Source organism: Lissotriton helveticus, chromosome 7, assembly GCF_964261635.1.
Source record: "Lissotriton helveticus chromosome 7, aLisHel1.1, whole genome shotgun sequence".
Classification (NCBI taxonomy): Eukaryota; Metazoa; Chordata; class Amphibia; order Caudata; family Salamandridae; genus Lissotriton; species Lissotriton helveticus.
Genome location: NC_136068.1, coordinates 73,240,595 through 73,268,445, shown reverse-complemented (window position 1 = coordinate 73,268,445; position 27,851 = coordinate 73,240,595). Strand labels below are relative to the sequence as shown.

Genomic DNA, 27,851 nt, shown 5'->3' with positions numbered 1-27,851 from the left:
AACCGTTAGGGGCAATTTTGGCCTTGAAATATTCCGCCATCATTGTCCCATGTATTGTAACTCTTATCCATTCTCGTTTGAGGTCCGATAGTGTTTGCCATTCAGTTGAGTTGCTCACGGAGCTTGGCTCAACGTCAATGCCGAAAAGAGATGGTGTTCTCATAATTGCTGCTGCATCTTCTTCGCCGAAGCTCAAACCCTGTCCCTCCATGGTGGAAGGGATTATGGGTCGTGCTCCGGTTCGAAAGGGAGGAATTGGATAAAGGATTCAAACCCCAAGTGGGGGTGTGAATAGTGAGCAACACCTAGTAAATATAGGGTTGCTAAATGGGGGATCTGTCAAAACTAACCCACCGGTATGAGACTCCCACGGTGTGCACCGTGCAAGGTTCTTTATCAAAAGGAGGGAGGGCGATCAATAGATCAACGGACACTAGTTACCACTTGTGAGAGTGGAAGGTCCAGTTACAGCATGTGTCCGTGAATGGTCTTCACTAACAAAGCGGGGGGCTGAACTGTTCCTGCAAGGAGTGGGAAGAATAGAAGAAGACTAAGAAGGACTGAGCAGAGGCTGGCGTGACCAGAGGTGTAAATGTAACACCTGTGGGCATCCCTTTTGTCGGATGTATTTGCCTCACACACCCCGAAGGATGTCATGCTTCATCATTGGCGGTTGCTCCTCGTCGGGGGGGCGGTGCAATCCCCGACGGGCTCACCTCAAAGAGGGGCACTTTGGCGGAGATCTTTTGTATCCGACAGCCCTATGGTGGTATATTTTTTACTAATGTGTAATTGCTTTCTTTCTCATGTTCCAGGCATAGGACTTTCCATTGAGGTAAAAAATATACCCACACCACACCATATACATGACACCAGCATGTTATTGAGTTCATATTCTTTATTGTTTTTCACTTTTTAAGGTCCTGATGAATCGCAGGATAGTAATCCCATTGCGAGAAACATGTTGACCACTTGTTGTTTTTCAGAGCTCCACATAGGTCACTCTACCTAACGAGGTGACACTGAGTGAGCTCGTCTTCACGATTTTAACTGCAATAGGGGGACCACCAGAATAAAATAGTTTCCGGTACCCCTTGCTGCATTTTAACCATCACCTTAGGCCCAGTTGCCTCCCCGCCCACACACCCACACTTCACCATAGGGCTGTCGGATACAAAAGATCTCCGCCAAAGTGCCCCTCTTTGAGGTGAGCCCGTCGGGGATTGCACCGCCCCCCCGATGAGGAGCAACCGCCAATGATGAAGCATGACATCCTTCGGGGTGTGTGAGGCAAATACATCCGACAAAAGGGATGCCCACAGGTGTTACATTTACACCTCTGGTCACGCCAGCCTCTGCTCAGTCCTTCTTAGTCTTCTTCTATTCTTCCCACTCCTTGCAGGAACAGTTCAGCCCCCCGCTTTGTTAGTAAAGAGTGGGGATTGACATTGTTGGACCAATGGACCCCCCAACAGCATCTGGGCACAGATTTATACTGGTGGTAGTGGATCATGCCACCAGGTATCCAGAAGCTATTCCCCTTAGGACCACTACAGCTCCTGTTGTGGCTAGAGCCCTGGTTGGAGTTTTCTCCAGAGTGGGGTTCCCTAAGGAGGTCATCTCTGACAGAGGTGCAAACTTCATGTCAGGATACTTGACTGCTATGTGGAAGGAGTGTGGTGTGAATTACAAATTCACCACACCCTATCACCCACAATGCAATGGGCTTGTTGAAAGATTCAACAAGACCCTCAAAGGGATGATAAAAGGGTTACCTGAAAAGCTTAGGCGAAGATGGGACATCCTTTTACCCTGCCTTCTGTTTGCTTACAGAGAGGTCCCACAGAAGGGGGTTGGTTACAGCCCTTTTGAGCTTTTGTTTGGACATCCTGTAAGAGGACCCCTATGTCTTGTGAAGGAAGGATGGGAGTTACCTCTCAAAAAGCCTAAACTTGACATAGTGGTCTATGTACTTGGTCTCCGCTCCAGGATGGCAGAGTACATGGAGAAGGCATCTAAAAACCTGGAGGCCAGCCAAGAACTTCAAAAAGCTTGGCATGACCAAAAGGCTGTCCTAACTGTTTACCATGCAGGACAGAAGGTGTGGGTGTTGGAGCCAGTGGCCCCAACAGCTCTCCAAGACAAATGGTCTGGACCCCACATCATCATTGAGCAAAAGGGAGAAGTCACCTACTTGGTGGACATGGGAACTCCCAGGAGCCCTCACAGAGTACTTCATGTGAATAGGCTCAAAGCATTTGTTGACAGGGAGGACATGGGCTTGCTCATGGCCACAGATGAGGGACAGGAGGAAGAGAGTGACCCTCTCCCAGACCTGCTCACTCAGAACCCTGATGATGGGTCAGTAGATGGTGTAGTCTTTTCTGACAGCCTCTCTGAGCATCAACAAAAGGATTGTAAGCAAGTCCTTCAATCCTTCAGACAAATGTTTTCTCTGACCCCCAGTCAGACAAACTGGTGCACACATGAGGTGGACACTGGAGACAGTCTGCCTATAAAGAGTAAAATCTACAGGCAACCTGACCACGTCAGGGACTGCATAAAAACTGAAGTACAAAAGATGTTGGAATTGGGAGTCATTGAACGCTCAGAGAGCCCTTGGGCTAGTCCTGTAGTTCTAGTACCAAAGCCTCACACCCAGCATGGTAAGAGAGAGATGAGGTTTTGTGTAGACTACAGGGGTTTCAATGCTGTCACTAAGACAGATGCCCATCCAATACCCAGGGCAGATGAACTGATAGATAAGTTGGCTTCTGCAACTTTCTAAAGTACATTTGACCTAACAGCTGGTTATTGGCAAATCAGGGTAGCTGAGAATGCCAAGGCCAAGACAGCATTTTCTACCCCAGGAGGTCATTACCAATTTGTGGTGATGCCCTTTGGTTTGAAAAATGCACCTGCCACTTTTCAAAGGTTGGTGAACCAAGTTCTCACTGGGTTGGAAGACTTTTGTGCAGCATATCTAGATAATATTGCTGTCTTTAGCTCCACCTGGGAGGATCACCTGATCCACCTAAGGAGAGTTTTAGAGGCCCTGCAAAAGGCAGGCCTCACTATCAAGGCTACTAAGTGCCAGATAGGGCAGAGTCAAGTTGTATACTTGGGTCACCTTGTAGGTGGAGGCCAAGTTCAACCTCTGGAGAGCAAGATACAGGCCATAAAGGACTGGGCTCCTCCAACCACCCAGACACAGGTCAGAGCTTTCTTGGGCCTGTCTGGTTATTATAGGAAATTTGTCAGAAATTATGGAACCATTGTGACTCCACTTAATGACCTGACAAGTAAGAAAATGCCAAAGAAAGTTCAGTGGACAGTTAGCTGTCAGAAGGCATTCGATGACCCAAAGCAGGCCATGTGCACTGCACCTTTTCTCAAGAGTCCAGACTACTCCAAACTTTTCATTGTCCAAACAGATGCTTCTGAGTTGGGTGTGGGAGCTGTTCTATCTCAGCTGAATATTGATGGTCATGACCAGCCCATTGCTTTTATAAGTAGAAGGCTGACCCCTAGAGAGAAACGTTGGTCAGCTATTGAGAGGGAGGCCTTTGCTGTGGTTTGGTCCCTGAAGAAGTTGAGGCCATACTTGTTTGGTACTCACTTCAAGATTCAGACCGACCATAAGCCCCTCTTATGGCTAAATCAAATGAAGGGTGAAAACCCAAACTTCTTAGGTGGTCCATTTCCCTACAGGGGATGGACTTTACAGTGGAGCACCGCCCAGGGACTGACCATGGTAATGGAGATGGTCTCTCCAGGTACTTCCACTTAGAACAAGAAGACTCACCTGGTCAAGGTTAGTTTGATGTCCCTAAGTTTGGGGGGGGGTTATGTAGGAGAGTGGGGTCTGCAATCCCATGGCCACCCCAGATTTTTGCTTTTTGCTTCACTGGCTTACGACTTTCCCTTGCTGTGGGCCTGCTAATCAGACCCACAGCCTAGCTGTTCTCTCTCTAAAATTACAACCATGTACCCTAGGTGCATTTACCAATTGGTACTGGACCACCTTATCAGTCCCTGTACAATATACCTTAGGTATCCAGGGCATAGGTGTACCCAGGGCCTACCAGGGGCTGAAGCATGCATTATGCCACCCCTGGCTGGCCATCTAAACAGACACAACTGGCTGCACGACAGCTGGGGCAAGGTGGTGTAATCACCCTTTGCTTTAGATATAGTTCCCTATATCTAAACCTAAAATGGACACATATATTCCTATCAGTCACTCCTATGGAAGGCCTTATCAATCCTGAAGGCAGAGTGCTTGGAATCATGTGAGATGGTGCTCTGGCATGAGCTGAGCCCGTTTGCAGCTTGCGGAACCAAGTCCTAATAGCTGTTCCATGATAACGCTATACCATATACTCTTAAGTGCATTATAATCCTCGCGGTTAAATGCTAACTCTGGTATAACATTATCAAAACATGTCGAGTAAGGTGTCATACGAATTGGAATACTACCCCCTCGCCAATTCTGGCGACGGGGGTAGCATTCCACCCTTCTAGAGGGACACGACATGTATGTAACTGTGAACCCCGGTTAAAGTTAACTCGAGCCTTGGCATCACAAAATGGATGCTGCCACCACAGACGCAAGTCTGACCTCCTGCTGCTGGGAGTCCTTCCAGCGAGGGAGGCTTGGACAAAGGGTTTTCTGCCTTGGGAGGTGCTAGCACCACCCCAGACAGGATTTTGTGTATTAGGTAGGCCCAGGCTGAAAGGAATGAGACATGCCTGGGGCACTCAAGGTGCCCTGTGCATACACCGGTTCCAACCAGTTGCTGGGGCACTCCAGCCCCAGGTCTGGTGGGAAACTGGACAAAGGATAGGGGGTGTAACCACCCCCCTTCCTGGTCCCACCCACGGGAGGGACCTGGTCGTAGTGCAGCCCCCTTTAGCTGAATAAAGGTAGGAGCTGGTCCCATTCCCAGTTAGATTAATCTTGACAACTTCCACGAAGAAACTCTTGACCTTCAACCTCCTGAAATCAGAAGACTGAAGAATCTCGCCTATGGTCAGGGAGTGACCATCCTGCTTCGCAGGCACCATCAAGCTCCTGTGCGGTTTGCTGTAAGTCCTTCCTTCAAGGAATCCGATGACCCAGCTCAACGAGACCCGGACCTCCAGACCCCTCTGACCTCTACCCACATCCACAGCACAGCTGGGACCCGTGGGTGCGACGAGCAACGTGGAGACGGCCATCTTGAAGAAACCTGCACAGCGCTTCCAGCACGACCCCCGAGGGTTCCTCGAGTGAGTGCATTGGGGACTGAGAAGCCCCACACCGACGCAGCTCCTGCACCAAAGACCAGCCCCCTAGCATCCCCGTGATCTGCGTGGGGCCCTTTTGCCTGGTTGCTGCTATTCCTGTTGTCTGGTCACTTGCCGGCTGGCTAGTGACCTCTGAGACGACGACCCGAAGATTTCGACACTGCTAGTCTGGTCCTTGTGAAAGAGAAGCACCCTGGACCCTCCTGGTCCACACCAGACGCCATCTTTGTTCCACCGCGTGGCTTGCAATCCTCCTGGCATCCACAAGCACACAACGGTAACAGTAAATTTAAATCACAGTACCTTTTACTCTGTTTCTCACTAAATCACAACGAATCAGCAGGTTTCAAAGTCTCAAAGTACAAAGTAAACGAGACTTGAACGAAGCAAATTCGAGAAATACGAGAAACCGATAAAATTTTGCACAGTGGGTCAGCACATTTAAAACACCTCGTCGCCAATGTAAAGACGAGAGGGAGACAAAAATTATATAAAAATAAAGTAATGTATTAAGTGCTGTAGTACGACCCACTGGTGCAGAGGAAATGCATTCAGTTCAATCAAATATCCAACCGCTTCTGCTTCACAATCTGAATTCCTAAAGATTCCAAAGTTACATCCAGGGCTCGAGTCATGGTACCACGCGGGTGGACAGCGTCCCGCCACTTATTTTACAGGGTGGAGGCCGTCCCCCCTGCCAAACAGCTGGACTTCACTCTTTGGCCTCTCTGGGACAAGGAGCTCGGCACCTTTCGTGACGTCACTTCCTGTCGTGACGTCGCTTCCGGTGACAGCGTCCCCCCACTTCTTTTTTTAGGACTTGTGCCCTGGTTACATCAATACATTCTATATGACCTAGGTACAAATCTAAATTCTATAATAAAAATAAAGAAAAGACACAATTACCACAGGTTGTTCTATATAAAATTGTAAAATACCAATGCGTGTTAATTACCAATAGCGCTACTTGGGCACAACGCATCCTTTAACAGTCCACTCTATTGACTACCAACGCGGCCACCAGCCCTGCCAAGTGTCACGCTTCAGACGTGACGCTAACGCATTTCAGTGTGGTGGTCCGCATCACCGCACTGAAATGCATTGTCTCGCATTATGGCGCCTCTCAGCTGTGAAGCCGGAGCACTTATAATCCACCAATACCGAAATCTGCAGTGGTAGCGCGATGTGCGCTTCTCCGGCAGGCTTGGGGGCTGGTGCGTCTGCTCAGTCCTGTGGTATCGCGAGGCATGACGTCAGGAGAAGAGTACTGTCAGTGCCTGCTATTGTGAGACTCAATTTAATAGGGCGGGGCGGCCGGCGCGAGAGGGCAGCATTTCGAAAGTAGTAAATAGCTGTGTGCGTGGGATTTTGGTAGTGCAGCTGAGCAAGTGCTTGCACCAAGTTGCAGCGGCATAACAGATACACTGGGCGGCCTGCAAGCACCCTCTGAGGGTCACCTGACGCCGGGCGCTGGTGGTGGATGATTACCTCGCCGTTGTGAACCTGTTGTGAACCTGTAAGAAAACTGTAATGCTAAGTAATTACAATTATTACATTTTTTAGATAACTAAATTAATGTAGGAGCTGAATAATCGGAGCTGAAACAGCGTTTATGGTAATTGAAATATGCACGTCGAGGCCAGAATTTTACAGATCAGCCGTGCCCCGCCCGGCCTATCTCTGTCAGAGTCTACTCTGGGCATGGGTGATCCACCGGGCGGCGGCTTGCCTGCAATTTTCCTGCGACGTGTGATGTTGCTAGCCACCATGGGGTGCCCCTTTGATGGCCAGCAACGTCACGCACTTCGCAAATTTCACCCCGATAAACAGAATGGCAGGTGGCAGCTTTATTTATCTCTGCAGCGCTCGCCATCAGCAGACATGGTGCTTAATGTGCTGTCCAAGCCCTTACATTAGTGTGGGGAGGGTCATGGTGCAGGGTGTTGGTTTGCATCCTGCTGTGCCAATGCCCTCCTAAGCCCCCACGCCAGGCTGGCCACAGATTGTCAAAAACGTCACCTTTGCAGCTCCTGCCCCCAATTTCCGTGGTTTTGGGAACAAGGGCACAGTGTTTGTCCATTGTCATGATCCCAGGCCTTTTTCGGTCGGCAGACCACTGAAGTCATCAAGTGCGACCGTGATAAGCTCAGGGTGTCAACAACTCCAGTCGAAGCTCCTGCCATCCCCTATCCCAGAAAGAAGAAGGTTGGCTGCACTGTACCTGGGAGACAGCCCAGGCCAGCGTGAGATTACGGCCAGACACCAGCAACAATTTCGTAGGGAGCGGTGATAAATGTACAGGGCAATGGCTGGTGACAGCTAAGTAAGTACTTCAGAGATCGGAAAACTGTGGTGATTAATTTGGGTAATTCGTATCAATTGCAACACTAAAATAACAAACTAGTGTAACATTTCTTTACAACAAAATTAATTTTTAACTTGCGAATCAAAGGTTATATGCAGGCCGACACAGAGGATAAAACAGCTGTAATTTGGTATAGATTACCAGCTGCATTTTATTAAATACTACAAAAAAATATTACAGGAAGGTATGGTACGGTAGGAAAGGGCGCAGGGCAACTTCGAAAATCGCATAGTATCCCAGGTCAGGTGTGAGTTGTGTATTTAATCCAGGTACTGACTTGCATTTACTAAAATGAGACTTTTTTTTGTACCATACATTTTCTTAATCCACTGCTCCTTATCAAGTGGCCCTTAAGGTGTCACTAATGAGATGTGAATATCACTCGAAGGTGACTTGAAAACATAGAAATGTTACTCTTGCATACTGAAAACTTGGCAACTATGTTTGGGCCGTGCCGGTGAAGGTCGGGTGCAGGCCTATCAAGTGTCACGCATCAGGCGTGACACTAGCGCATTTCAGTGTGGTAATCCGCATTACCGCACTGAAATGCATTGTCACGCATAATCGTAGTGTCTCAGCAGGTGTCTAACTGTAAAGTCCTACCATGGTAATAGAAGCTGTGCTCCATTAGGTGAAGCAGCATGAGCCTGGTGCGCTGCTGGCAGCATGCAGTGGACAAACTGTGAGCTATCTGGCCTCTGCCTGCTGCACACAACTGAAGCATTGCAAAAAATGTTTTGTTTGTACCAGGCCAAAACGGGAGTGCCGTTCGCGCGGCCGCGCCGTCTACAGGGCTCAGCTGCAGCTTTCATTATCACAGCTCTGCTCAAGAGGCTCAGCCCGGGCCGTCAGCGGCGGCATGTATCGCATGAACTTGGGTTTAAGTAAATCAGGATTTTTCAGTTTATGTATGAGGGATATAGGCCCCCCATCCCCTGCCCTTCGAGGTTTTTTGAGGATTTGGTTGCAGAGGAAAGATGATTGTCGTGAGTGACATCAAACGTAAATCACGTTGTTGCCCAGCACTTTCGTTTCACTTTAGTCCCTTGCACAAGGAGACTCCTGGGTCCTGCAAGCCAGTGCGTGATCAGCTGCTTGCAGCCAATGCCGTTCATGAAGTTCTGCCCTGGGCATGGCTGTAGGCTCAAGGCTTCTGGCGAGCTATGACCAAGTGTGTGCTGCCTCACAGCCTGAGGCGGCATTGCCCAAAATGCCCAGGGGTGCGTGCTGGTGTCTGCCGCCGTTAGTTTTATTTCAGCCTCGGCCAGCCAACAGCCCTCCTTTACTTGGGCTAAGGCAGCTCATCTCTGTGCAGCTGTTCTATATCTCAATGCAGTAACAGAAATCACAGAGAGGGGGAAGAAAAAAAAAACAGTTGGCAGCACTCTACAGAAAGTAGAGATTTTTAGTTTATGCACAGGGCACGTCTCTTTTGTAGACACCCCCTTACTGGGCTCAGGTGTGAGTGATGTACAAGACAGTGACTGCACAGTGGAAGGGATTGTGTATTCCCGGTGGGTGAGGGTGGGTTTGTTGGTTGGGGCCCGAGGAGTATTGGAAAGGCTTTCCTTGTCTGAAGGAGGGGTAACATTGGGTAGGAGAATTGTAAGGTGTGCACAGAAGAGCGCATCACGGCTGAAAGTGTTTGAGTAAGTGGAAATTAGGGAGAGAGCTTCGGTGCAGAATGAAAGGGGTGTGTGTGGGTGTGAGAGAGAGGTGGGAAGGTGGAGGAGGCCTTCCTCCTCTTGTGACTCATCTTTGTCCCGTACACAGTGCATAATTTATGCAGGTAGTTGGTAGTGGAGGGAATTAATTTTTGGGGTCTGAGAGTTATTTTTCTTCCACCATATTTTGGTCCAGAGCTACTACTAGAGAGAATTACAGAAAGGAAGCAAGACGAAAGCAGAAGAACATAATGGAACAGTGACAGATGAAGATAGCAGGAAAGAAAAATAACCTACAAGAGTGAGATAAGAACACTGGAAGAGTAGGTTGATTGAAAAAAGAAGCATGACGTGGAATCAAAATGTATAAGCCTTGGTGTTCATGAACCCCTACATTCAGCAGCATGAGTGACAGCCTCTTTAGAAAAAGTATGAGCTCCTTCTGTTTTTTATTTGTTTGCAAATTAAGCATGGCATATGTATAAAATACTAATTAACTTGGCCTAAATGCCATCAAGACAAGCTTAATGGCACACCGAAAAATTATACATGTATCAAACAGGGTAATGTAAAGACTAGCATTTGAACATAGCTCAACAAACCTAAACCATGTAGGATACTTGGAAAAAACCCAGAACTCAAGCCCAGATGCTCAAATGGATGCAATGTATGATATTGATATGTTTCCTTGGTTTTCATTGCTTGAGTTTGTTCACGAGAAAGTGTCACTCGTGGTCATTAAAATGTCACTCATAATTGCACTGAAATTATGAACATGTCACACATTGCAATCTGAAACCTTGGCAGCTATGCGGGTGACTCTGGTCAGTGGTGACGGAGATAGTGTCTGTAGTGGCGCTGTCTAGTCTATGCACGTCACGTACAGACGTGACGTGCGGCCGCCATGTTAGGGTGCGCACGCAGCGCGATTGAGAAGCGCGAAAAGCCGACACGTAACTGTCGCGGCTCGGCTCTCTTTAGGGAGATTTACAAATAAACAAGTTAACCACACCAACAGTGCAGCGTCTTCATTGGGGCATTAAAGGACATTACAATGGCGACGAGGATGGGATCCTAGACCCCCTGCCCCCTGCAGAGGACCAGACCACCAAGGACACCACCACCAGAGTGCAAGCAGTAAGGAACCAGACATAGAAAAGACAAGAGAAAGTAAACCTGGTGCCAGGAAGAGCAAGAGGTCGGAAGGAGACCAGCAGCAACACACAGGTACCACCCTAAAGAGCGTGGCAGAGCTTAGCACAGCCCAGGGGAGGTAACTACCAGCTTAAAGTGTAGCCCACACCCCAGAGACGTCAGGACAGCGCGCCTGAGCACGCGACGACCCACCGGACAAGGAGGACCGCGCTGGATCCCCCAGGCAAGATTGAGGGGGCGGACGAAGGCAGTCCCCAACCGCAAACAGGCAAGGAAGAGCAGGAGAACACGCCAGGAAGTCCCAGAGGCAAGGCGAACGCGCATCCCGCGATCAAGAGCGAGAAAATGAGTGCGCAAGCGGGGTACGCGATGGCGCCCGTGCAATTCCTACCAAGACCAGGGGAACCGCTGATGAAGTGGGAAGACTGGAGGGAATACATCGATAATTTCAGAGGAGTATTGGAGGATGAGAATGAAGAACAATTCAATCCCAAGAGGAAGAAACGCATATTATTGCTAAACCTGGGCCCAGAAGGCCTGAGAATTTACAAGAGCCTTGTCCCGAAACAAAGAGGAAGCACCGACGTGGATGTGTATGCCCATGCCATCGAAGACCTGAATGAACACTACAGGCCGGCGGTGTGTGTCTCAGTGGACAGGTTCAATTTCCAGCAAGGAAACAACGGCCGGGAGAGACAGTAGAGGAGTATGTTGCGGCCTTGAAGAGACTAGCGTCCACCTGCAAATATGATAATTGGGAGGAGGAGTTCATTAAAGACCAGGTGGTGATGCATACCACGAGCACGGCGGTGCAGGACAAGTTGTGGGCCAGCGGTGACACCACCCTAAAAGAAGTGATGGTAATCGTCAAAAGGGCAGAGCTGGCGCGCAGATGCGCGGACGCAACGAGGAAAGAGACCACCACCAACACGATGGTGAACAGAATAGACGAGGAGGAGCCCCGCAGGGACTACAAGAACAAGGGTTCGGCGGCAAAGGGGCACAACAAATGGCAAGGTAACCCAGGCCCTCCAGGGAAACAAGCAGGAAGTACCGAGAAACCGTGCTATCGGTGCGGGAGCTGGTCGCATGAGGCACACGACAGGAAGTGCCCCGCGTTCCGCGCCAAATGTTTGTACTGCGGCATAGTGGGCCACTACGAGAAGGTGTGTCGGAGGAAGTCCTCGAAGAGCATGGTAAAGTACGTCGGACAGGAAAGCGAAGAACAAGAAGAGGGTGCAGAGGAAGACGTGGTCACAGTCATTTACATTGAAGATCAGGTACAAAGCGTAGATGGCCAGGTGTTGAACATTGAAGGCAAGAGAACAATGAAACCGGTGCTGGAGATGCTGATTGGCGGAATACCGATTAAGGTCGTGGCTGACACCGGCTCGCCCTACACCATCATCCAAAGAGCGGTGTGGGAGGAGAGCTTTGCACCACATCTAGGCCCAGAATTGGAGAAGTTAGACATCCGCCCAGTGACGTACAACGGGGACCGCATTCCTATGGCAGGATTCAGACCACTACAGTTTGAGTTCAGAGACCGGTCAGCGTTCTGCAAATTGTACATCTCTGAGAGAGGACCCTCGGTCTTAGGATGGCTCGACCAAGGCGACCTGGGCATCAAGCTGAACCCAGGAGGAAAGGAACAGATACTGCTCACGGAACCGGGAATCTGGCCGGACCTAGAAAAATGGAAGGAAGAGTACCCCAAGGTTTTCGGAGGCACAGTCGGAAGGATGGAGAAATTTGCGCACAAGATAGTCTTGAAGGACGGTGCTGTGCCCGTCGCCCACAAAGTGAGAAATGTTCCTTTGGCGGTAAGGGACGCGGTGCAAGAAGAACTACAGGATCTCGAGAGGAAAGGGATCATCGAACCTATCACGTGCGCGGAATGGCTCGCACCCCTGGTGGTCTTGAACAAACCGAGCGGGAAGATCAGGCTGTGTGTCCACCTACGCGAGTTGAACAAGAGCATAGTGGTGGAGAGGTTTCCCTTGCCCCGGATCGAGGAAATGCTGGCCAGAACCAGGGGTGTCAAATGGTATTCCACCATAGACTTGACCTCCGCCTACCACCAGATCGCCCTGCATCCGGAAAGCCGAAAACTCACGTCCTTCATCACTCCATTCGGGTGCTACCAGTTCCGCCGCATGCCGTTCGGGCTAGCCTCGGCGGCTGCGGTGTTCCAAAAGTTGATGCACCAGCTGTTTAGAGACACCGATGGAGTCCAATATTTCCAGGACGACATCCTGGTAATGAGACGAGACAGACCGGATCACGACAGCAAACTGGCAAAGGTACTAAAGATCCTCGAGAGTAAGGGCCTCACAGCTGAATGGACCAAGTGCCGGATTGGAATGGAGTTGGTGACTTACCTGGGTCACGAGATAGGGGTGCGAGGGGTTACCCCGAGGGCCGACAATGTGAGAGCCATCTGCGAAGCGCCACCGCCTTCCACCAAAGAAGAAGTACGATCATTCCTTGGAATGGCGGAGTATTATAGTAAGTTCGTGCAGCACTTCGCGTCCAAAACCCATCACATGAGGCAGCTGACACAAGACAACACGGAATTCTGCTGGTCGGAGGGAGCGCAAGGTGAATTTGAAGTCATCAAGAGAGAGGTGGCTGGAGCAATCCCGCTCCAAGGATACGACCCCCAAGGAACCACGGTACTAACCACGGATGCCAGCGACAAGGGGCTGGGTGCCGTCCTTATGCAAGATCGAGGCCAAGGGAGGATGGAAACGATCAGTTTTGCATCCCGCACGCTCAGTGAGACCGAGAAGAAGTATAGTGTAATTGAAAAGGAGATGCTGGCGGTTGTGTGGGCCATGTCCAGGTTCAGACAGTTCTTGTGGGGCACACGGTTCTTGTTAAGGACAGATCACAAACCCTTGCTGAAAGTACTAACGTCCAGCGGACATGCAAGTGCTACACCGCGGATCTCAAAGATGGCCCTCAAACTGCTGGAATTTAGGTACGACGTAGAGCACATCCCTGGCAGCAGGAACAGAGTAGCAGACTACCTGAGTAGAGCGGCAGCCATGGATCAGAGTGGAGAAGACCAAGATGGAGCGGAAGAAATGGTGGCACTCTTGGAAGATCAAGAGAAAACCATCGGACACCAGGAATGGAGGCAGGCTTACAGAAAGGATCAGGTCCTGGAGGAAGTGAAATCATACATCACAGGAGGGTGGCCCGATAAGAGACTAACCCGTGGAGGCCTCAATCCATACTTCGAAGTCAGAGAAGAGCTGTCGATGGACGACCAAGGAGTGTTTGTATACAGAGGGGAGAAAGTCATCCCCCCAGAAGACATTATCCCCAAACTATTGGACATGCTCCACGAGGGACACTTGGGAATCGGAAAACTTAAACTAAGGGCCAAGCAAAACTACTGGTGGCCGGGTATGGATGCAAGGGCCGAGAGGCCCGTCAGAGACTGCCCACAGTTCCAAGGGGCAGACAAAACGCTCAAACCACTCCGCCCTGCCCTGGGCAAATTTGACCCCCCAAGGAACCCGTGGGAGGAGTTGTCAGTGGATATACTGGGTCCCATCCTGGACGTGCATGGAGTCCAGAAGTACGTATGTGTCCTGGTGGATAGGTACTCGAAATGGCCAGAGCTGAAAATAGACGAGGTGATGGATACAGAGACCATCATAAAATTCCTGGCGGACAGTTTCGTGAGAGAAGGCATTCCGAAGTCCATCTTAAGTGACAATGGCCCCCAATTCAGATCAGAGAAATGGAGCAACTTCATGCAAAGAAATGGAATCCTGGCAAAGCACACGTCCATATACCACCCGGCTGGGAACGGACTTGTGGAGCGATTTAACTGGGTGGTGATGGGCTCCGTGCAGGCAGCCATCTCCAACAACAAGGACTGGGAAAGAGAGATTGAGCGTATGGTGTGGGCGTACAGGATCACCCCCACAGGTACAGGGTACAGCCCTTTTCAAATACTGAGAGGCCGCAAACCATTCACCCGGGACAACCGTGTTGGAAAGATAAAGTCATAACAAGTGAATGGTCCCCTGCGGTGGTGCGAGCCAACCTGGAAAAAGCACAATCCATTTACTCTAGACACTACAACGCCCGGAGAAATGTGAAAGAGACAGAGCTGAAAAAGGGGGAATGGGTACGAGTGAAATTGGCCACGCTAAGGAGGAAAGGAGAGAGTAAATACAGCAAGCCCCTGCAAGTCAAGGAAGTGAGGGGTAGGGCGGCTCTACTGAGTGACGGTAACGTGTGGTCACAGGATCGCATGGCCAGATGCAACGCAGTGCAAAGATGGGACTGTGATGGAGAAGACCCCGAAGGGGTAGAAGCAGGGTCTCAGGAACAAGAACAATCAGATGGAGAGTTGGAGGTGAGCAGAGGAGAACAGTGGAGAGAGACAATGGACTATGGCGATCAGGAATCAATTGGTGAAGCGGAAAAGAGCAGGCAAGATGGAGGCGCGACCGCGCTTGAAGGTTGAGGAACGTATGAAGGGTCGCAGGAAGGAGCGGTCCCGCCTGACCCCCCGAGACTCACACGGAGCGGTAGGGCGGTGATTAAGCCTGCAAGATTTCGAGACTTTGACATGAGCAACGGACAGTGAGTTAAATGTTTGTTTGGAAAAAAGGGGAGATATGTAGTGGCGCTGTCTAGTCTATGCACGTCACGTACAGACGTGACGTGCGGCCGCCATGTTAGGGTGCGCACGCAGCGCGATTGAGAAGCGCGAAAAGCCGACACGTAGCTGTCGCGGCTCGGCGCTCTTTAGGGAGATTTACAAATAAACAAGTTAACCACACCAACAGTGCAGCGTCTTCATTGGGGCATTAAAGGACATTACAGTGTCACTCATAGTCGTTGAAATGTCACTCATAATTACACAGAAATTATGAAAACGTCACACATAACAATCTGAAACCTTGGCAGCTATGGCATCGTACTTCAGTTTCCAACATCGTTTAGTAAGTAAACAAAAGCCAAAACGCACTTACTTCCCTGAAATGCCTCGCCGTAACCATTTGAGGTGGTAATAATATTGAATAACACGTATTTAGCCTCACGCATTTGCAAAAATCATATCAAATGATAAACTAATAATACTATACGGGATTTTTCTCAAAACAAAAATGAAAAAAAAATTGCGGCAAATAACGGTCAACTAAACTGTCCTGACGTCAGCCGGTTCGCGCGTCTACTTCTACTTGTTACGTATACGTGACGCCCGCCTCCGAAACGGTAGCTATGACGTCACATCGTCCGTTTTCGAATTGGTGACGCGCCGATCCATCATTGCCCCACGTCAAATCAGCCCCATACTAAGATGGCTACCTCTGCCTACCTTGCTCAGCCAATAGGCTGCGGTGGTGGGATTCCCCATGACAACAGCGTATGTCCCGCCCTCCCTGACTGCAGCTGGTAAGGAGAGAGGATGGGAGAAGCCAAGATGGCAGCGGCTGTGGAGGCGGAGTATGAGTCCGTACTATGTGTAAAGCCCGAGGTGAACGTTTACCGCATCCCTCCGCGGGCTTCCAATCGGGGCTACAGGTGAGTGCGAGGGTCCTGGGTTCCCAGCACAGAGAGGACCAATGCTCAGTGGTCGGTCCAGGAGTTGTATACTCGTACCGTTATGTAGTGTATTCCATTATAAGCTCTCAGTTTGTTATCGTGACCACGTTTGAGCACGAGGCTTGCAGGTGTTTGGTAAATGTAATCATTCCTACCAAACATACTTGGTTAGAGATTTAAGACCGATTTTACATAATGCCACTTTAAAGTAATGTTTATTTGAAAACAAATCTTTGCATAAAGATGAGTGTGTGGTGCATGTGGTGTGAGAACGAACACAACGATTTGACTGGTTGTTATATATTCATTTAATATTTTATCCCCTTTGATTATAGAGTACAACCAGTGCCAAAGATGTGAGACATTAAGAATGAAGGAGTTATGTATTGGAATATTTATCTGCATGACCTACTGGTGCTGATGCTGGAGTACAGCTTAAGCCAGACACCTGCAATCAAGCAGAGGTGGCTTCTCTGTTCCATGTTCTCCTCTTTAGATATATCAATGCGCTCACTCACGTTGCCCTCTACTAGCCAGATGCTGTCTGCCCTTAAGAGAAGAGCTCGGGTTGAAGTGCAGCCTCCATTGCCAGTATCTAAGGTGTTCTTCCTTCTCTTAAGTCACAAAGCTCTTACCCAGCTCCACTGCAGCATATCATTTGTTTTCCATCGACTTCTGTTCACCACTAGTGTCCCCAGAAGAGATGGGTATTCTCAACCCACATTTTCTTCAACTGGTATGCTGACTGCATAAGTTTGTCACTTCTTCCAGAGCGCTGACTATCAAGTAAGACCAAACACTAAATGACTCTCACAAGGCAACAAAAAAAATCAGACTGCGCTCCACCCGACATGAAGTACAAGCACCACTGAGGTTTACAAATTTTCTGCCGCCCCAGCCCAAAATGTGGGTATATACATTTAGCCCCCCTCCCTTTTTAGTTGAATGAATGAAAATAGTTTTTGTATAGCGCAACGTTCACTCCAGGGAGCATCTTGGCGCTTTTGGACCTGGATCTCAAACTGTCGGTTTTACTGTGCTCATGAAGCTATGTAAAGATCAAAGCCTCTATTAGACCTGGCATCTTTTAGCATGGTTCCGCCTGTTTTTTATTTTTGCTTTTGACCTCCTGTTTTCGATGTGTGCTGGACTCCGTTTTTGGAGTCTCGGCACTTTACCACTGCTGATAAGTGCAAGTGCTCTATGTCTTAAGTATGGTGGTAATTGGTTTCATCATGATTGATATTTGATATACTAGTAGGTCCATAGTATAGCGTGCCATGTTTGCCCAGGACCTGTAAATCACCTGCAAGTAGTGGGTCCACAGTGCTGATTGTGCCTCCCACATAAGCAGCCCTTCAAACAGGTCTCATGCCTGCCACTTCTGAGCCCCTTTGTGCAGTTTTAAACTGCCTTGTCGACCTGGCCAGTGCACCCTCTTGCCGGGCTAACCTTGCCTTTATTATATGTAAGACCCTCCTAAGGTAGGCCCTGGGCATCCCCAAGGGCAGGGTGCAGTGTATTTAAAAGGTGGGACATCTATTTTGATGTTTCACATATCCGGATAGTGAAAAACTGCTAAAGATTTTTTTCACTATACCAGGGCCCATCTCTCCCATAAGTTAGCATTGGAGCTGCCTTGTAACATTTTACAAGTGTGTCTTTCAATCGGGAGCTAATGGACAATTGGAGTTTGTTATCTCTGGACTCCCAGTTTAAAAAAAAAAAACATCTTCTAGTAAAGTTGGTTTTAAATTGCAGGTCTGAAAATGACACTTTTAGAAAGTTGTGCCTCTGCCTGTCCCTCGAATACGCATCTGGGTTGGATGACAGTGACAGTTGGGTTTTGTGAATTTACTCTAGACAGTCGCACACAAAGGGAGCAGAGGTGTGCCCTGCATATCCTGATGGGTCTTCCTGAGCTAGAGTGGTTAGAGGAGTTCCCATTGACACCTAAATAGTGCTGTGCCTGTCACCACCCAAAGCAGTCTCCACCTCCATGTAGTGCCTGAAACCAGGGCCAGGAAGGACAGGGTCTTGTGCACTACAAAGAACTTTCTTTGAAGCCTCCCTACTTCAAAGGCCACATAGGCTATAAGTACTGGACATCTGGCACCGTATACTGGATTGAGGACATTCTTCCAGAATGGGAACAATTCTGGATTGAGGACATTCTTCCAGGAAGAAGATCTGTCTTGCAGTCATGAGTGACTGCCTCTTTGCTGCTTGCTTTGTTGTGCTAGCCTGCTGCTTTGTTGTGCTGGACTGGAAGTGAGAGGACTGGACTTTGCTCTCTACATTATGCTTTCTAAGTTTCTCTCAGGGCTTTTCTTGAGCTGTCGTCCTGTTGGAATTCTCAGGGCCATCATAGACTTCACCGGCAGCACCAGGACACCTCTGCTGGATTGAGGACATTCTTCCAGGATGGAAACAATTCTGGATTGAGGACATTCTTCCAGGAATAAGATCTGTCTTGCAGTCATGAGTGACTGCCTCTTTGCTGCTTGCTTTGTTGTGCTAGCCTGCTGCTTTATTGTGCTGGACTGGAAGTGAGAGGACTGGACTTTGCTCTCTACATTATGCTTTCTAAGTTTCTCTCAGGGCTTTTCTTGAGCTGTCGTCCTGTTGGAATTCTCAGGGCCATCATAGACTTCACCGGCAGCACCAGGACACCTCTGCTGGATTGAGGACATTCTTCCAGGATGGGAACAATTCTGGATTGAGGACATTCTTCCAGGAATAAGATCTGTCTTGCAGTCATGAGTGACTGCCTCTTTGCTGCTTGCTTTGTTGTGCTAGCCTGCTGCTTTATTGTGCTGGACTGGAAGTGAGAGGACTGGACTTTGCTCTCTACATTATGCTTTCTAAGTTTATCTCAGGGCTTTTCTTGAGCTGTCGTCCTGTTGGAATTCTCAGGGCCATCATAGACTTCACCGGCAGCACCAGGACACCTCTGCTGTGATCCTGGGCCCTTGAAAGTGAGTTTCTGTGCTAAAAGAAGAATTCAGCCCATCGACGCCAAGCATCACCGGCACATCTCTGCAAAACCCGATTTGTCGCTTCTGCGTGCATCAAAGCTGTGGTACCTGCTTGATGCAATGACTGCGACTTACAACAGAAGACCTGACTTTTCCACAGTACCTACAAAGAACTGCTACTGCATGCATCCTGAGCACTGCTTCACTGAAGTCTGTGACGCACAACTCCGACCCTGCTCTTGTATCCTCTCATTGTGGCTTGAGTTTTGACGCTTCATCAACGCAGCACCGCCATCGAAACAGACACTTTACAGAAAGCGACGCATCCCCTCCTGGGCACAACACATCACCACCTGTGCGCAATGCATCATCCCTGGGCTCAGACTTCATCATCAACACCGCGTTAAGGAATCTAGGCATATCGCCTGCAATCAACGCACCGCATCTTTTGCGCTTCGCATCAACCGCTGGCGTTAGACAACACTGCACCGCCTCCAGGAACTGAGCATCACTTACTACAATCGATGCATCACCTCCCTTGCGCAATGGACTGACACTGAGCAGCAAGGGCCTGCAAAGCAGTAAGGAACCGACCCTTCACCTGCTTTAACAACGTCTCCCCTCCCCTGTGCCACGCATCGTCTTTGATTTTTGACTCATCCAAGGTGGTGTTGTACCGGAATCTGTATGATTCCTGTAGCCGGCACTCAATTGTGGTTTGACTGAACTAGAGGATTTGTCCCGATCAAGTACGACCTAATAGCCCCATTTGGAGCTATTGTTTTTTTACAGCTATAACTTTATTTAATCTTTGAAAGGATATATACATATACATCTACATACCTACACACACGTTTAGCAAAATTTAGACAGAAAACGGAGCTGACTTTAATTGCGTAGTATTCAATTTATCTTTATTCCACGTTAGCCATAACGCATTTCGGCTGTCACGGCGGCCATGATCACACAAAGTTTACCGATCAATCAGGGTATTATAAGTGTGCTACTCACCCGTCGGGCCTCAAGCCGCTGGGTGGGAAGGGGTGTCAGCAGACCTGTTTAGCCGAAAATCCAGGTCTTGTGAGTCTTCCTGAAGGTATTCAGGAAGAGGGCTCGTCTGATGTCTGCGGGGAGCTCGTTCCAGGTCTTGGCCGCAATGTGAGAAAAGGATCTTCTGCCTGCTCTGGCTCTGTGGATGCGCCGGGTTTCAGCCAGTGCGAGGTTGGAAGATCTGAGGTTCCTTTTGGGTACGTGGAAGTTGATTCTGTTGTTAAGGTATTCGGGTCTGCTGTTGTGCAGGCATTTGTAGGCATGGGTGAGGATTTTGAAGGGGATTCTTTTCTCCACGGGGAGCCAGTGGAGTCTTCATAGGTGATGGCTGATGTGTTCGTGCCGGGGGATGCCGAGGACGAGTCTAGCAGCGGTGTTCTGTATCGTCTGGAGTTTGCGGAGTAGGGGCCTGCGTAGAGCGCATTTTCATAGTCCAGTTTGCTGGTGATGAGTGTGTGGGTGACTGTCTTCCTTGACTCAGGAGGGATCCACTTGAAGGCCTTTCGGAGGATGTTGAAGTAGCTGGAGGTGACGGCGTTGACCTGTCTGTTCGTGGTGAGGGAGGAGTTGAATACGATGCCAAGGTTTTTCACGTGGTCCGAGGGGGTGGGTGGGCTTCCAAGGGCGGTCGGCCACAGGGTGTTGTCCCATTCTGAGGGGGTGATTCCAAGTACGAGGACTTCTGTTTTCTCAGCGTTGAGTTTTAGGCAGCTGTTGGTCATCCAGAGTGCGACATCCTGCATCCCTTTCTGGAAGTTGAGCCTGGCGGTGGTGGGGTCTTTGGTGAGGGAGAGGATGAGTTGGGTGTCGTCAGCGTATGATACGATATTGAGGCCGTGTTGTCGGACAATGGTGGCGAGGGGGTGGGGGGCCATGTAGATGGTCAGGCTCAGTGAAGACCCTTGTGGGACCCGCAGGTGATATCTGTGGGATCGGAGAGGAAGGGTGGCAGTCTGATTCTTTGGCTTCGTCTGGTGAGGAATGGTCGGATCCAGTCTAGGGCTGTTCCTGGTATGCCGACGTTGAATAGTTTTGTAAATCTATGGAGATAAGTCCTTTAGGGCATGGAGTAAGCTGGACCTTATTATAAGAGAACAACGAAATTGCCCTCTCCACCCATGTTCACAATTTACTTCAAAAATCAAACTATATTTTATTTAGTTTGATAAGGTATTTTTATTTATACCAATCGTTTTTATATTTTTGAATTATTTTTTTGAAAGATTTATAAATGCAAAAAAAGACCACTATACATTGATCTATTTACTACACTATACATTCTCATTAGAAATATACATATAACAAACATACCAAATCAAAAACAATTAATTACTATCAATCATTCATCCCAAACAAAAACAATTCTAACCAAAACACATTATGTACACTTCAAATGTCAAAAGTGAATAGACAAAGTGAGACAATGAGGAGTTCAATTAATGAAAACAATATGTTTACAAATCCGATATTCTTCATTGATACTGTAGTAAAATATTTGCTCCTCCCTGTTTGCCGACGCGTTTCGAAACCGGGGTATCAGTTCCCAGAATCTCATCAGGGCTTTGTCATTATCATAATTTCAACAGAAGGGGGTTGTGGGAAGCTTCTTTAATTTACAAAACTGATGTAGATTTCTTCTCATTAAGTGCAGTCTTTCGTTTAGATCGAGCAGTCCTGCTCGAATCTGTTGTGCCACTCACCACCTCGTGAGTATTCCTGCTGGAATTCAGCAAGTTTTCTTTTATCCCCTTAATGGGCAGCGTGTTTTATGTTCGGCGTTCACCATCGCCGGATGCTGTCTGAAACTCTTTTTTCTTCTTTCGTGCACAAGTAGCAACGCCCAGGGTCTCTGCTTCATAAACGCTGTGTCCGACGTTGAATAGTTTGGCAGCGAGTGTGCGGTGGGAGACTGTGTTGAAGGCTGCTGATAGGTCGAGTAGGATGAGGGCTGCAGAGTGGCCTTTTTCTTTTTTTAACGTTTTTTTTACAGAGTTTTATATAGTGCGAACTTGACCCGAATCGGGTATCGGAGCGCTTTACATAGCACCAGTTGCATTGCATGAGGACACGTTCATTTTTGTTAGGCACAGGGAGTTTTTAAGTGATTTTCCCAGAATCACAGGATGTTCAGCTGTTATTGCCGAGATTCGAACCCAGTTCCCCAGATTCGAGGGCGGCAGCCCTAGCCGATAGGCCAACTCTTCTCCCCAGGAGGGTGCAGATGTCGTCTGTGGCGGCGAGCGGGGCGGTCTCGGTGCTGTGGTTGCTTTGAAATTCGGATTGGGACGGGTTGAGGACGGCATTGTCTTCTATGAATCGTGTAAGTTCCCTGTTGACTATTTTCTCTGCGACTTTGGCCGCGAAGGGGAGAAGCGAGATGGGTCAGTAGTTTTTGAGGTCGTTCGGGCAGCTGTGGGCTTCTTGAGCAGGGGCCTGACTTCTGCACGTTTCCAGTCTGAGGAGGTGCCTGTTTCGAATGTGGTGTTGGTGTGTTGCAGTTTGAGTGCGATGGTGGTGGAGGCTCTGTGGTAGATGTGTGAGGGGCAGGGGTCTGTGGGGGCCCCTGAGTGAATGCCGTTCATGGTCGAGGTGGTGTCTTCGGCCATGATTGGTATCCAGGTGGAGATGGTGGGCTGGCTGGTGTGTCTGGGGGGTGGGCCGGATGTGGCATCTGGTGCATGGTCGACTAAGTTGTTGAAGAGGTTTTTGATCTTGAGTTGATCTTGTGGAAGTAGGTTCCAAGCTTGTTGCAGAGGTCTTGGGACAGGGAGATGTCTGCGGCTTTGCTGCAGGGGTTGGTGAATTCTTGAATGACAGTGAAGAGTTCCTTGGAGTTGGCGAGGATTTTGTTGTGGATGAAGGTCCTTTTGGTGGTTCTGATTTGGTTGTGGTAGTCTGTCATGGCATCTTTGTAGGTGGTGTAGTGTTCGGGTGTCTTGGTGTTTTTCCAGTTTTTCTCCAGGCATCTGCAGGTGCGTTGGGCTTCTTGGAGATCGGAGGTGAACCAGGTGGCTTTCCTGGGGTGTTTGTCGGTGTTGCGTAGCAAGGTGAGCTAGTCTGCGCAGTTGGAGATCCAAGTGTGGAGTTCTCTGGCTGCAACATTGGCGTCGGATACCGAGGTGTGGATGCCTTGAGTGAAGGTGGAGTTGAGTTGCTAGTCGGTGACCTTGCTCCAGTCCCTTCGTGGTGGGCATGGGGCTGGTTTGGGTGCCTTGGGTTTGTCGACGCTGAAGTGTACGCAGTGGCGGTCGGTCCATGGGGGTCCTGTTGTGTGGCTGAAGTGTATGCTGTTTCCTGCTGCGAAGATGGGGTTGAGGGTGTGACCTGCTCTGTTGGTCGGTGTGATGACTAGTTGTTTGAGTCCAATGTTGGCCAAGGCCAATCAGTGGCCTTATCTTTCCAGGGGTCAAACTGCCATCTTAAAAAAAACTACCAGTTCACATAACATTATGTAACCCTGTTTTTTAGCTAGAGTTTCATTCAGTTGGCATTTATAACCCGAACATGGCATCAAACTTATTTTGAGGTGGAGAAGAAATGATTCATGAAACGTATCAGTTTTAGGGTGTACTGTGCCTTAAATACGCTATCATATTTTTGAAATGTTGCTTTGCCCAAAATAAATCAAACTTTCGTCGTCTATAGCAAGACACGTGTCAAAGTAAAATACAGTTTGACTACTCAAATTAAGTATAACCTCAAAATTGAAGGCAAGTGCCCATTTGATCGATGAATCATATTTCACATCCAACAACAAATTTTCTTTTTTTGCCCGGCTATTGTCTTATGCAGTTCTAAACTCCTGGAGGCAGGCCATCTTAACAATGATTCAGTTTAAGTTTCATCATCTATTCAGCAACACTTTAAATACTTACGGATTACAACAATTATCTCACCATAGATATTAAAGACAGGAATGGAAATCTTCATCATAGTTAAGCCTACTCTACTGTCGAGTGTGAGAATGTATCTTGTTTCAAGCTCGCGTAATGTTCTTACACTATCACCACCCCTGTTATTTGTCGGAACTTTTTCTATCACAAAGTATTTAACTTATGTAGGATCTTTCTGACCCTCATATGTTGCAGGATTCTTTTATGAACCTGCAATGTTGTGCTCCCCACAAACTGCAAATTGCACATGAACGTAGACCGCAATTTTTTTGGGGCATTGTAGGTAGTGAGAAATTGCATCTGAGTTTCTATCTTCTCCTTTCTAGGTACTTTCTTGGAAAATAGAATCACCTCACGTTTCTTCCTATTTGCTGCATGTCTTGCTTCCTCAACCATTGCTTCCCTATAACCCCTCTCATGAAATCTCTGGCTCATCTCATTCTGACACTTGATTAATTCACTAGGTTTGCTACAATTTCTATTTGTTAGCAGCATTTCACCATATGAATGCCATGTTTTATGCAGGCCGGATGAAAGCTCGATGCATGCAGGGTTGTATTTCCTGCTGTTTTCTTCCTGTAAATTGTAGTCTCAAGTTTCCCCACCTCAACATAACCTCTTCATCTAGAAATGTCACATTGCTCTTACTGACGATATGTGTAAATTTCAAATTTAAATCATTATTTAGACAATTAAAAAACTTCTGCTGAGTTAGTGGTTCCTCTCCAGATCACAAATACATCTAGCCTACAATACTATGTTGTTCTCACACATCTATGCATGTTCTCTGCAGAGCACCTGTTCCTCCCACCAGCCTACATGCAAGCATGCATAACTGGCGGCGAAATAGGTGCTTATGGCAGTGCCCTGTTTTTACTGATAAAGATCACCCTCAAATAAAAAGAAGTTGTCTTCCAGGCACTTCTTTGCCATTGCCAGCAACATTTGGGTGTGTTTCCATAAGCTTACTGGTCTGTCACTTAGGAAATATTGCATGGCTCTTAAACCATTGTTGTGGGCAATGCTAGTGTAGAGTCATTATGTTGAGTGCTACTGACTCAAAATCATGTTCCGTATGTCGTATATCATTTTCAAAAAGTCACTGCTCTCCCTTACGTATGATGGTAACTTTGCTATGTATGATGTCAAAAATAAATAAATGTACTTCCATGTGTTTTCCATCATACTTCCATTGGCAGATGATATTGGTCGTCCTGGGGGACTAACTGCCATTTTTATGCACCATTGGAATTAAGTACAGCACTGGAGTCCTGGGAATGTCATTCTTCAGATATCTTAATTCATCGTGTGAGAGTTAACCCTCCTTCATCCATTGCTCTAGTTCCAGAATATATTCAGTTTGAGCTTTGATCATTGTTTCCTGTTTATACTTTTTATAGCAGTACCTCTGACTAAGTTGTGTGCGTGCTTCCTTTAAGTACATATTCATCGGCCATAGGACAATATTGCCCCCTTTAATCAGAGTTCCTTATAACCACTTGCTTGTTTTTATTAATTTTTGCCACCAAGTCATGTATATATTATTTCGTAGTTTTATATAGCACAAACTTGACCCGAAGGTATCTGAGCACTTTACATGAGCACCTGTTGCGTTACATAAGGATACATTCCTTTTAGTTAGGCACGGGTAGATTAATTGATTTGCCCAGATCGCAGGATGTTGAGCGTCGTTGCAGAGATTTGCAACCGGTTCCCCAGATTTGAGGTCAACCGTCCCTAGCCGTTAGGCCACATCCTTTCCCCAAATCTTGACTTATGTATGCTGAATTTATTGTCATTCTGGTCTTGTTTTATTCAAATAAATATTGGCTATGTTTCTAAACTAGTGTGGAGTACTTTTATGGTGTTTTCAGTGTGTGTGTGTGTGTACAAAAACTTTACACACTACTTCTAGGGATAAGCCCGACTGCTATGTGCAAATCTACCAAGGGGGTGAGCAGGGGTTATTCTTTGTGTGTAACTTACTTACCCTGACTAGCATGAGGGTCACTACTTGGACCAGGTGCTTACCACTGCCCACTATAGACCCCATTTCTAACATTTGTGATCAGCGGTGAGGATAGGACTTGTATTTCTGCATTACATACAGTGATTGGTGTACACTACTTCCATATCACAGACCACTACATACCGGCATACTAATTTTCTTTTTTAATGTTTTTGTTTACAATTCTTTGAGTTTCTACAATCCTGTTTCAGTCTGGAGAGCCGTCAGCAGTACCTGCAGAGTTGGTGTTTGAGCAGGAGAGGTTGGAGACCTATACATTGCCTCAGCTTAAAAGGTTCTACAGGGAGCTCAGGTGTTCTTTTAAGGGCCAACAGTATACATTTAGGGTTTGAGGGTATAACGGCTTCCAGGACATTAAGTTCCTGCAATGTCTTCCCTCCCCGCCCCCCCCCCCCAGTAGACCTGTATTTTGGTGCACTCCCAAATGTTGGTGTTAACGTCGCCCTCCCCATGCCCATATCTCTGACAGGTAGGTTCACTTGCTCGTCCTATTTTGTGTAGTCTCGCTCAGTCATAATAGACTCTGTGCAGTATTTTGTATAGAATGAGGCGAAGGCGTGATTTAATTGCCACCTCTCTAGGGTGCATTAAGGCTGCCTCTGAGTTTATGGGTTAGTGTGCCGACGTTCCCCTCCTAGGTGGCACGCAACTTGCCCAGTCTGTCCGGTGCATTATTGTTAAGGGTCCGATATGTAAGTGATACAGCCTTGATGAGAATATGTTCCTGGAGCAGTCTCCCCTCCAACGATACATAGTCCGGCAGTGGGAAATCGTTTACGTTCTCTGCTTGCTATGCATCTCTAATTTGTGCGTATTTGAAGAACTGGGAAGTCTGTAATGCCTGCGTATGATCCCCTTTACGGTCGATAGGTGTGTGCATCACATCATTGAAGTCCCCTCCTATAATGTTTATCGAATCCTGTGTCTAGTAGTATTTCTGTCACTTTGTGTAGTGTCCTAGTTTTGTAGTTTTGGCGGGGCATAAACTGAGAGGATGGTAACATTCGGTTTGCCCCGTTTACCCGTCACCCCAACAAATGGGCCCTGAGGATCTAACCATGTACATGTCACACAGGAGGGGTCGATTTATTAATCAGGATTCCCACTCCTCTAGAGCCAGGGGTGTACCCCACATGGGCCAGGACGGTATACTCGCCCCTCGCTATGAATCCACATTTTGTGCCCTTGAGGTGGGTTTCCTGCAGCATCACCACGTCCGGGTGAATACGTTTTATAAAATATGTCACCAGCCCACTTTTAATTTTATCCCCACGGCCATTGACATTCCAGGTCAAGGCAGTGAAGGATTCACTCTCCAGACTCATCATGGTTGACTATAGTATATCTGTGTCGTACGTGTGTGCAGTGAAGAGGGCAGAACCCTGTTGTAAGAATATACCTAGTGATGTGATTCCTGTTGACACCATGGCTGAGCCAGAACCGAAACTTAACAACAACCACCTTGTTTAACATCCGCACCCAGAGAAGTGATTAAGGGCAGTAGTAGTCTGTCGCCCATCCCAACCCAAAACTTACATTACAAGTCCAAACTCTTGCAGCGCATTGATAAATAGAAGGAAAGAGCGTGTGCAGAGAATAAAACGAGGGCATGTAGAGAGGAGAAAAGATAGGAGTGAAGAAAAAAGAGACAGTGGGAGAAGTAAGAGAAAGAGTAGGAAAACAACTATCAAAGTCTTAGGCCTCTTCTGGCCTATCACCTGCTCTTGATCGCGATGCTTCAGTCACTGTGCAGGTCTAGGAGGTGTTGTTTGGGGGTGGCAGTGATAGAGCTCGGCCTTATCAATCCGATTCACTGGCAAGTCTCTGAGGCCCTTATTTAGGAGTTCGAGTCGG

At 48.0% G+C, this 27,851-nt stretch overlaps 2 protein-coding genes across 2 annotated transcripts in view; one reads left to right on the top strand and one right to left on the bottom strand.

Annotated features, from left to right (window-relative positions):
- The window catches only part of LOC144768939 (uncharacterized), a 707,478-nt gene extending 691,817 nt beyond the window's left edge, over window positions 1–15,661 (bottom strand). The window contains exon 1 of the mRNA XM_078652943.1: window positions 15,474–15,661. The gene's annotated coding sequence lies outside the window, so the exon portion shown is untranslated. The remainder of the gene's footprint in view (window positions 1–15,473) is intronic.
- A 196-nt stretch (window positions 15,662–15,857) lies between these two features.
- Window positions 15,858–27,851, top strand: part of LOC144768100 (adaptin ear-binding coat-associated protein 1-like) — a 159,967-nt gene continuing 147,973 nt past the window's right edge. The window contains 2 exon segments of the mRNA XM_078651490.1: window positions 15,858–15,899; window positions 15,902–16,026. Coding sequence (XP_078507616.1) covers window positions 15,858–15,899; window positions 15,902–16,026 — 167 coding nt within the window.